This window comes from Spea bombifrons, chromosome 1 (genome assembly GCF_027358695.1).
Source record: "Spea bombifrons isolate aSpeBom1 chromosome 1, aSpeBom1.2.pri, whole genome shotgun sequence".
Classification (NCBI taxonomy): Eukaryota; Metazoa; Chordata; class Amphibia; order Anura; family Pelobatidae; genus Spea; species Spea bombifrons.
Genome location: NC_071087.1, coordinates 116,607,877 through 116,618,683, shown reverse-complemented (window position 1 = coordinate 116,618,683; position 10,807 = coordinate 116,607,877). Strand labels below are relative to the sequence as shown.

General features: G+C 37.7%; 1 protein-coding gene across 2 annotated transcripts; it reads left to right on the top strand.

Moving 5' to 3' along the window:
• SLC7A4 (solute carrier family 7 member 4) lies at positions 1 to 9,908 on the top strand. 2 transcript variants are annotated; one of them, XM_053469688.1, is made up of 6 exons: positions 1 to 107; positions 4,408 to 4,449; positions 6,060 to 7,133; positions 7,610 to 8,298; positions 8,744 to 8,852; positions 9,519 to 9,908. In XM_053469688.1, the coding sequence occupies exons 3-6, from the start codon at positions 6,152 to 6,154 to the stop codon at positions 9,713 to 9,715; spliced, it is 1,977 nt and encodes a 658-aa protein (XP_053325663.1). In that variant the 5' UTR covers positions 1 to 107; positions 4,408 to 4,449; positions 6,060 to 6,151; the 3' UTR covers positions 9,716 to 9,908. The 2 variants fall into 2 exon arrangements, with proteins under 2 accessions (XP_053325663.1, XP_053325655.1); XM_053469680.1 differs by lacking the exon at positions 4,408 to 4,449.
• Positions 9,909 to 10,807: the final 899 nt, after the last annotated feature.

The following is a 10,807-nucleotide window of genomic DNA, read 5'->3' as shown; positions in this document are numbered from 1 at the left end:
AGCTCTGGTTGACTGTACAATGGAGCGGCTGTACAGGTGATCGCGCCTGCCTATTCCCGGGATCTGCGGGTTATATTTACATGCGCTGGAAAGGGAATGTAGAATAGGTAAGAAATGTACATTGTGGATCATATGGAGATATATTATGTGCTGTATATAATAGATATATATTATATAATAGAATATGTGTGTGTGTTGTACAGGTTGATGGCATTCCATATTGCTTGCAGTAAATGTAAACATATACGTGTACAATAAATGTCATTCTAGCTGCAGGTTCCTCTCTGCGTTCATGTCGGGATCAGCCATGGCTGCTCTTTGGTTGCCTGGCTCGGTGCATTACTGAATATTTGATGAGTGCTTGTGCCTGTCGTCATTATCCCTGAGCATCTGGTGTGTTTGCAGGAGACATTATCCTGTGTGGGCGAAGCTCCAGGAGGAGATCACAGGAGTTTAAATGGATTATGGATATGTTTTATATAGAATAATTATATACATGTGTGTCTGTGGTGTTGGCTGAGCTGTAGGATCCCTTTAATGGTGATCATTCTGTATGGGAACATGACAGCATTTTGTGCAGGCCCGGTGGCTCAGCTCACTGGGAAGGACATCAGCTCAGGTGGATCGCCACAAATAATAAGGCTGAGGTTCTGGGTTCTTTTGAATTGGTCACATTTAGGGTTTTTAGGGGGAAATAAAACATAATTTGTGGCTTTGTTTAATTTGTGTGCTTTAAGCAAAAGAACCTTAGAACCTTCAAAAGATAGAGGCCAGCAACAGAAATGAAGGAGCCAGGGCTGCGTGTCTAAAGGTTTGTCAACTCGCTTTAACATTCTATGAATGAACACGAGTTGTGAAAGTTTTATTTTTTTTTATTGCTAATGCTTTTCATTTTCCCCATCTATATTGGTGGACTATGGTATGTGCGATGCTGTCCTGCATAGAGGTGTGTATGCACTGTATGGTCTGCTAACCCCTGTAAGCTTCTTCTTCAAGAAAGGCTGTGATGGCCCTTTCCAATGCATGGTTAAATCAATGAGGTCGTTTTCCTAAGGGGTGGCAGATAAATGGAACAGCCTCCCATCAGACGTGATAGAGGCTAATACAGTGAGGAAATTATATCCTAACATGCATGGGACAGGAATAACGCAAATCTAAGACAAAGATCATGGACTGATTAAGGTCTTGGTCTACATCAAGAAAAAAATGGCACACTAAATGGTCAGAATGGTTATCTGCTGTCCGATTCTACTGTATGTTTCTAGAAGGGAACTGGGGTTGGCCCTTTATAATTTGTAAGTTCTTCTAACTCAAACCTGACTAATGAATAAATTCCACAAAATGTTAAGCCGGTGGGGCACAAGAAGAGTCTGTTGTTACAGCCCCAGATATCTCAACATAAATAAAAAATAAAAATCACTTCTAACTATATATTGTCAGCAGTCCATAAAACACATACTTTCTATTTCACATGGATTTTGAGAATAACAACAGTATAAACCATTACAAAACTCCTTTTTGTGCAACTAGAGTTATAAGTTAATGTTTTTATTGTTCTGAGCACATTAAATTAATATGGATTTACCGCGGTGGCGTTTTAACCCCTTAATGACAAAGCCCGTACATGTACGGGCTCAAAATGCATTGTTTTCAATGGGATTAGGGACCGCCCATTGTCCTTAAGGGGTTAAGAACCCTGTTTTGGTCATGAATCTGAAATGTTATATGAACCCTTTTAGGAAAACCAGAAGAACGCAGGGGGTTGGGGATTAGATGTCGAAGTGACAGGTGCTGATTTTCCGGATCTGTAGGTGAAGTCCGGTTTGGAGCAGATCACGTGTAGCTAAATGTAAACGTATTGAGGCTAAACTTGTTGGGTGTTCTGGAGCTGTGATGGTATCTAAAGAGAATCGGTATATTCATTGCTCCTTGCATATATGAAGATGGTCCTACTGTCTGCAAGTACCATCTACAAATTTGGCATGGTCCTTTTTTTACAGATACACAAGTTCTATTAAGTCAGCGTCTTAACACTATGTAAAGCCACATACATTATGGCTTCTCACGACATTGAATGGTTGACTAAAGTTTGCATGTCTGTAAAATCCCTGGAATTCTCTTGAAAATGTGTGGTCAGGTAATTTTAATTAACAGTGTGTTTCCTTTTCTATTTAACCACAGAGCTGGTATTGAAAAGAATCTATAAGGAATTCCAAAGCCACACATTTGATCTTCTAGCTACTAATTGTATTTATCTTATTTATTGTATTGTTTAATTTATTAAGATAATAGAATTGACAAATTCAACCCAGACCTGTGATCACAAGGTTCTTCGCTGTGACCTTTAATGATTTAAATTATTACTACTAATATTTTAAAGTTTATGAAGACCTCCTCAGTTATTTGACCTCTTAAGTTCTAACTAAAGAAGCTTCATAATTTGTTTTAAATTCAAAGTTCATAGAAATAGTGGGTTGCTTCAACATTGAATCAGCAAACATCATGGGGGCTGTCAAATAAGACCCACCGTTCGCATACTCAGAAATTATTCCAAATGATTTAAATGGGAGCACTTTCTTGCCATTGATTGGCTGCTTCAAGCTGCCAATCAGTGGCACGAACGGTTCGGACACAAAGAAGGCAACTCTCAAACGTAAGTGCTTTCTTTTTTTTTAAAGAAATCTTTTTAAAAAAATGCATATTAAATACTCATAAAGTACTTTAACGTGTTCTTTTTTGGTGAGGCTGTCAAGTATATTCAACAGTACCTTTTAAAAGATACATTTTTGGACTGTGTGAAAATGTTTCTGTACAGCATTATAATATGATTATAATTTATACAACACAGCAGACTTGTTATGTTTTGAGTGAGAATTACACATTTTTTGTTTTTGCTTTTTTTAAGTTATTACATAATGTATGCTTTCAACAACATCTAAACATACTTACAAATATTTGCTAGAGACCCAACATTCAGTAATAGTAGGAAGGATATGTTTGTAAAGACGAGACACAGCGCCGCCCTGCAGAGTATTGTTGAATACACATGTTATAATGACCTCATTGACTTTGTACTTGGCAGTCTTGAGTATGGCTTCTTTAATGCAAGGGCTCTCCACCAGCAATGTGAGCCCAACTTGGGGATCTTCTAGCAGAGCTTGGCTGTATTTTAGTTTTTAAGGCTTCATTTCATTAGTTAAAGGTTAAAAAAAAAGTTTAAATTAGTTATTAATTTATTTATTAATAAAGATATTGAAGTTAGTGACAATCCCATCAAACTTACTGCTCCCTTACCTTTTGCTAAGTATCTACAGTATTTTGTAAGCAAATCTGATGTTAGGGCTCCAAGGCCCCCTAGGCAAATGGTCTCTGGCAACCATCTAGAATGCAAATAAACATGGCACCCCATAAGCCATGGTACTCTAGATAGCTGCAGACGTCCCCGTATCTCAGAGCAAGCTCTTTTCGAGCACATTATAGTCACGGATGCAAAATAGATGTTTCAGTAGGAAATCTGGGTCACATTAGTCATTTGTACTTTTCTATTCTTCGCCAAGCCTCTCTGGAATTTCATTAAACGCTTTACATTAAGGTTTTTAAAAAATGATAAAAACATTTTATAATGAATACAATATATCAAAACAATTTGTATTATGCTGTAATGAATGTACTTAAACATACATATATCACTAAAAGAGTGAACACAAGGCAAGAAATATGATTGCAGTTATTATGGATAACATGAAAAACAAATCTGGTGCAAAGTGAGAAATTTATAGAAAGCAATTTAAAGCTTCTGATGATTTCTACACTCAACCACTTTCCACTATAATGACTCTTTGTATACATGCATTTCTCTCCCGTTTTTAATCATTATGTGATTTATTACTGCTGGGAGTATATCACAGTTTAATTATAATGTGCTATATCACCTCTGATATGGCGAGCAATACAAAAAAAACAGTTCCCCTTGCTTTCTGCCATTTGAATAATTATATTGAACATTTTTAGAATTTAAGTTTAACTGTGGAAATGTTTAAAAGCCGGATAGCTTAAGAGGAATCTCACCATACAAGTAAGTGACAACACCTGCCCAATTACAACTAACTGGAGATCAAATGTCTATTCATTCAAGGTGCTGTTCCACTAAATAAAAAGTGATTGCTCTCTCCAGTTTGCTAAGCAAAGAAACCTTAGTAGATTTGACATTTTATTATTTGTCTGAAAGTATAATAAAAACTTTGTCCTAAAAAAAAACAATATGAATGAGGTATGAACAATTTGGGTATTTAACAGTGCTAGAAATGATGCATTAAGTTAGACAATTGACAGATTCAGCAGAATAGGTGGAGCAGCACCTTTATGTGATAAATAATTGTAATAAATGTAATTTTTTCCTTGTTTTAGGACATGGCAGAATGAAAATTCATTGACCTGGAATATTTTCAGGTAAATTGCCTGGTTTATCGCTCGGGAAGCTTCACCTATTCTTTTTCAAAAAGGGCACTTAGTTGAAGTTGGTATCTTTTCCTGGGTCAATATAGAAAAGATGTAAACTTACATCTTTTGGGACCTTCGGGGGTCTCTTCTTCAGGTGACACTTATTTTTGATAGCACAAGTTGCCAACAGGGGAACAGGTAATTCCTCCTCCTTTAATGAGCTGACTCTGAGACTCATGAAACATTAACCCTTTAACAACCTATTGTGAAGATTTTAAGCAGTGACTTGCCAAAGGTGTTAACCGAATGGCTCTAACATAGATCCTAATGGAAACCATGACTTGTCATTAATTAAAGATACACTTGAGTCACCTGAATTCAAGCAGGCAAATCAGCCATAACGTACTGGTAGCAAATGCACTAAATGGGAGTCGGCTAGGAAGGAGTCGCCTTCAGACTGTGTGACCATGAGAATCTGCCCCTTTACCCTGAGACTTGGGCAAAAACCCAGGGTCCAACCCTGATTTCCCAGGTATGTTGACAAGCACAGGAGGTTCCAGGGCCACAGAGCAACAAGAAACATGGCCAAATTTTACTTCTCTGTGTATGTATCCTGTTTTGAAGCTAATTGGCTGTTATTCAAAATCTAATGCACACATAAGAAATCAGTGTCCACTTATTTGCAGTTATATTATGATAAAAGAAGCTCTATGTGTCAAATTTACACAAAAATAGGCCGGTTTTAACAGCAGATGTCATTAATTCTATCTTTAAAGGGCCATTGGTGGCCCCAGAGCCCTTTTGACACCAGCACCACATCAGTCTACATTAACTCCCTGCCCAATTAAACAAGGGGGTGCTCTTATGTTTAAAAGGACAGTTAAACCATGCTGATATTGCATTCCTTGTATTTTCTGGTATGAATGCAGCCACTGTGTTTACGATATGCATAGTAAAATGTTTGTTGGAGAAATGTCCTCAGGTCTGTGAAGGCTCATGTGATTTGAATCCATCCAGTCTTGGATGGTACTCAGTTAAAGGAATTAAGTTGAACTTTTGTGTTTGACACCAGTCTGTGGGTAAAACAACAGTTTTATGTGTGTAAGCAAATATATAGGTAAGCGGAGAAACATATTTTGCTTTCTTTTGGAAGCAGGAACGATAGTTCCAAGGGTTGAAGTTGATAGACGTAGGTCTTTTTTCAACCTAAATTACCATGTTACTATATAAAGTGTCCGAGTGAGGTTTCACTGTTTTAGTACCCGGTGCCAACTAATTTGTTCATAAATGTATTAATGTGATTTTATTTTTGGTGGAAGGATAGAAATATCTGTATGTTAACAGTATACGAATAAAAGCTACAATATTGCTGCCAAATGGACTGCTTAGTTGTGCTCATACACTCTGCACATATCTCTTAAAATTATGTTAATAAAAATAGGAAAATATAATTATTAGCAACTGTCATGTCACCAACTGCCTAATCAACAGTACCGCACACCACTGAGATTTAACCAGGTGAGTCTATAGAGGTAAAGTTGGGGCCAGTAGATGTATGCTTATATATTATATGTTTTGGTCTCCACCTTTACTAAAGAATGTTTTTCTATAACTTATAGATCTTGACCATCAAACTCATGGAAGAACTGTTAGGTTAAGAAACAAGCAAGCTCTTCTGTTAAGGAAAAAAACAAGAATTGAGAACGCAAAGATGGGGAATCGCATACCCACTGCTTCAGCTATGGTACGCTTCTGTCACAAATTGAATAGAGTCAAGACTTTGGACGATGACTTGATGGAGACGTCACTGAAAAGATGCCTCTCTACCGTTGACCTTACACTGCTAGGTGTTGGTGGAATGGTTGGCTCTGGTCTATATGTGCTGACAGGCACAGTTGCCAAGGAGATAGCAGGTCCAGCTGTGGTCTTATCATTTCTTATTGCCGGCATTGCCTCATTGCTTGCTGCTCTTTGCTATGCTGAATTTGGTGCAAGAGTGCCAAGGACTGGATCTGCCTACATGTTCACTTATGTTTCAGTTGGTGAAATCTGGGCGTTTCTGATTGGCTGGAATGTCATCCTGGAATATATGATTGGTGGAGCCGCAGTGGCCAGGGCCTGGAGTGGCTACCTGGACTCCATATTTGACCATAAAATCAAAAACTATACTGAAAGACATATTGGTACTTGGGACGTGCCATTTTTAGCTCACTATCCAGATTTCTTGGCTGCAGGAATCTTGCTGGTTGCCACAGCATTTATCTCTTTTGGGGTTAGGGTATCCTCATGGCTTAACCATATATTTGCTGCCATAAGTATGGGGATTATCATCTTCATTCTAATATTTGGGTTCATTCTTGCAGACCCCAAGAACTGGGGAGCTGAGCATGGTGGATTTGCTCCATTTGGGTTTTCTGGCATCATGTCTGGCACAGCCACATGCTTTTATGCCTTTGTTGGCTTTGATGTAATAGCAGCATCAAGCGAAGAAGCTAAGAACCCTCAAAAAGCTATTCCCATTGCAACAGCTGTCTCCCTAGGCTTAGCAACAGGAGCCTACATATTGGTATCGACAGTGTTAACATTAATGGTACCTTGGAAAACCCTAATACCAGACTCTGCTCTTTCGGATGCATTTTACAGGAGAGGTTACTCATGGGCAGGATTTATCGTAGCTGTTGGTTCCATCTGCGGTAAGTTTAAACATACAGTCTCTAACTTAATTTAAGTTTTATAATTATTTTCCTTATACTTTAATGTGTTGCTGATGTTGGGGCTTAATGTTGTATTTGTGCAAAATTTTACTGTCTGGAATATTTCCCTATTCATACCTTCACAGGTATTTATTAACACTAGCCTATTAAGTGACACTTTCCTTTTCAGTGATGTGGCATGTTTGCGTGCTCTGTTTGGTTAATGACTTATGTCACTGTCTGCTCTACTTCCAAAACCTGCCCGCATGATTTTCTGTTTTAACATTTCTGGGTTTTTTTGTGCTTTTTTTGAGGGGGCTAAGAACCAGAACCTATGCACAAATAAATGGATGAGTTTATGATGCCATATTGTTTGTACCTTGTGTACTGTCTAATACAAGTAGTAGTTCAATCAATTCTGGGTTTATGTCCATAATTTATTAGGCACTAATTGTTCTTATGCTTCTGCCTTACAGCTATGAATACTGTCCTCTTGAGTAATCTCTTCTCCCTTCCAAGGATTGTATATGCAATGGCTGAAGATGGGCTATTCTTTCAGTTTTTCTCCAAAGTCAACCCAACCACTAAAGTACCCGTCATAGGCATTGTAGTATTTGGTATTTTAATGGGTTTTTTGGCACTTATCTTTGACTTGGAAGCTCTTGTCCAGTTTCTATCTATAGGCACACTGTTGGCCTACACCTTTGTTGCAGCAAGCATTATAGTTCTAAGATTTCAGCAAGACAAGACAGAAGAGCCACAACCAGTGGATCCTGAGCCTAATGCTCACTCACAGGACACCAGAGTAATCGGTGAAAGGATAACTGGAGAGGAAATGAAGGAGTACGAGTCCTTTTCAGATAAACTTCAACTAGTGGACACTCAGAAGAGGGAACGGAGAGAAACTGGACAGCTGAAAGCCACATTTGAGCCATACTTGAAGTTCTTGAGCGATTGCTATCCTGGAGAGGTGGTCACCATATCAGTAGTCACCATGATGTTTTCAGCCATATGCTTGTGCTCCATTGTGGTGTTTGGCAGTTCTCACTTGCACCTCCCCACATGGAGTTTTTATTTACTGGTTGTTATATTTTCGATTGGATTTTTGATAAGTCTGTTTTTCATTTGGGTCCATGAGCAACAAAGTAAAACTACGACATTTCAGGTAAATTTAAATACATGTTATTTATAGCTTTACCTTTATCTGTAACAGGTATTCTGTTGGTTCAGCAGATTGTTAACTTAAAAACATAAAGAGACTAAAGTTATTTTTGCAATGTGTTAAATTCTAAAATTACACCATCCTCTACCTAATGCTGTACATTTTTTCAATAATCTTTTTTTTTTTTTTTATAAATTAAAAAAAAAACAGAATAGAATGTTACAAATAGAATGTTGTCATACATTTTTTTGCACCTTATTTTTATGTTTACTTTTTGAGAGAGAGAGAGAGAGAGAGAGAAAACGAGAGAACATTCAGGATCAGGAAGCTATGTACTGCAGTAATGTGATCAGCAGCAGTGAAGGTCAACAATGTCTGCACAGTGACTCTGTTTTCCCCAATATGTACAATTATACTCATTATTTTCTTTTTTGTGTTTCAATGACAGGTCCCATGTGTTCCACTAATTCCTGCTCTGAGTATACTTTTAAATATATATCTCATGCTTAAACTGAATTACATGACGTGGGTACGGTTCACAGTATGGCTCGTTCTTGGTATGTCCTTTCTTCTCATTACTTATCTTTGATAAGATTATAAATTGTTCAGCAGTAGTCCCATGGTATTTAGAAGTAACTTATGATTAATGATTTATGTTTAATGACATTAAGGCTAGACCTATAAAACAAACATTTTTGAAATTGCTTCCATAGTGTCCACAAAATCCTTTCAAAGTATTAACTGAATTTTCCATACCAATCCCCTTGGCAGTGCTTTCCACATCTTGACTGTCCTGTCTAAAAAAAAAAAAACCTTAATTTTCCTTTGCTTACCAAGAAATGTTTTCTTCTGAGCTTAAATGATGTCCTGTGTTTATAAAGTTGTATGACGGTATAATCATGACTTTCTTACACATGACTTTAAAATGTCATAATATGATCGAAATAATTAAAATAGGAATAACTACGTTGATGTTGGCCTTCTGCATGTGGTCCTAGGTGGGCAACTCTAATACTTAAGGTTAACACAACACTATAAGCAATAATTGTGTGGTCATATTTAACCGATCCTACCAGTTACATTTTGTATTGCCACCCATATGGCCTATCTGAAAACATATTATCTGTGAAATCAACTATTTGCAGCTGCATTTTTAATGTAGAATACATATTTGATATTAGTATCCACATTTTTAGGTAACTTTTTTTTTTTTCTTTCTGTAGGTCTAGCAGTATATTTTGGTTACGGAATCTGGCACAGTAAGGAGAATTTGCATGAACCAAAGAACCATGGCGTCACAGCACGTTACGTAGTCTTTCCAAGCAGTAGTCTAGAAGAAACAGTCCAGCAGATCCAGCCAAGCACTCAGGACTCAATGGGAAGAGCTGAGATTATGGACGAGGAGTCCTTAAAGAGATGATGCTTTAAAAGCCTCTGAATGTATATAAGACTACTGTGTCAAATTTTTATCTGGATCACTACGCAATTTGCTGTCTGCACTGGAAATTAGAAAAACACGGCCTCATTCATTTTTCTTTTCTTTTCCATATGGTTAGATTGTGGAAAAACAACCAACCAAATCCTTTAGTAACTCTGCAAATGTGTTATATCAGGAAAGACTGAGTGCTGATTGCACAGGTTAACCACGGCAAGTTACCAAGTGTATGAAAATGAAAGGATTCTGCACCACATGGCTCCTTTTCATTTGCAGCATTGAGCTAACCATTGTTTCACAAAATTAAGGGCGGTTAATTGGCGGAACATATATTTTATTTACTACTACATATTGAAAGTCCAGTTACAGTAGTTGGGTCACTTTCTATATTAACGTTTTCTTAAGATCAGGCCTGTGCTTTATTAGTATTTATTTATAAAAAGCCATCCAACTGAGGGAGATGATGCATAGACTAGATCAGGGACGTCCAACCTGCGGCCCTCCAGCTGCTGCAGGACTACATCTCCCATAATGCCCTTTCAGCTGAGGGGCTGGCTGGGGAGTATGGGAGATGTAGTCCTGCAGCAGCTGGAGGGCCGCACGTTTGACGCCCCCGGACTAGATAGATAAAAATGTTCTAGATCAGGAGGACCCAGATGGGGTTTGGTTAGAGTTCGCTATATGGTGCTTGACGCTACATGTCATATTTGCTAAAAACCAAACTATTTCCGCAGAAATAGTGTAGGTAGGTGTGTCTGTTGGTACAGGACTAATATATTTTTATTTGTGTTTGTAATGAGATTACCCAGGATACCACCGACAAAAAACATTTTCAGCAGGCACATAGACTACTTTACTCGTTACTTTACTTACCGTATCAAAACATTGTTCCATTAAGTGTAATTAACTATCCAGAATTATGACTGTCCACCAAATACACAATACATATCGTTATTTTCATTGTGTTGCTATAATCGGTATACCTGCCCAGACTCAATCCTATTTCTAAATTCTATTTCTTCACATATACAGATACTGATAATGTACCGTTACAAGCGTTATACTTGGCCATAGGCC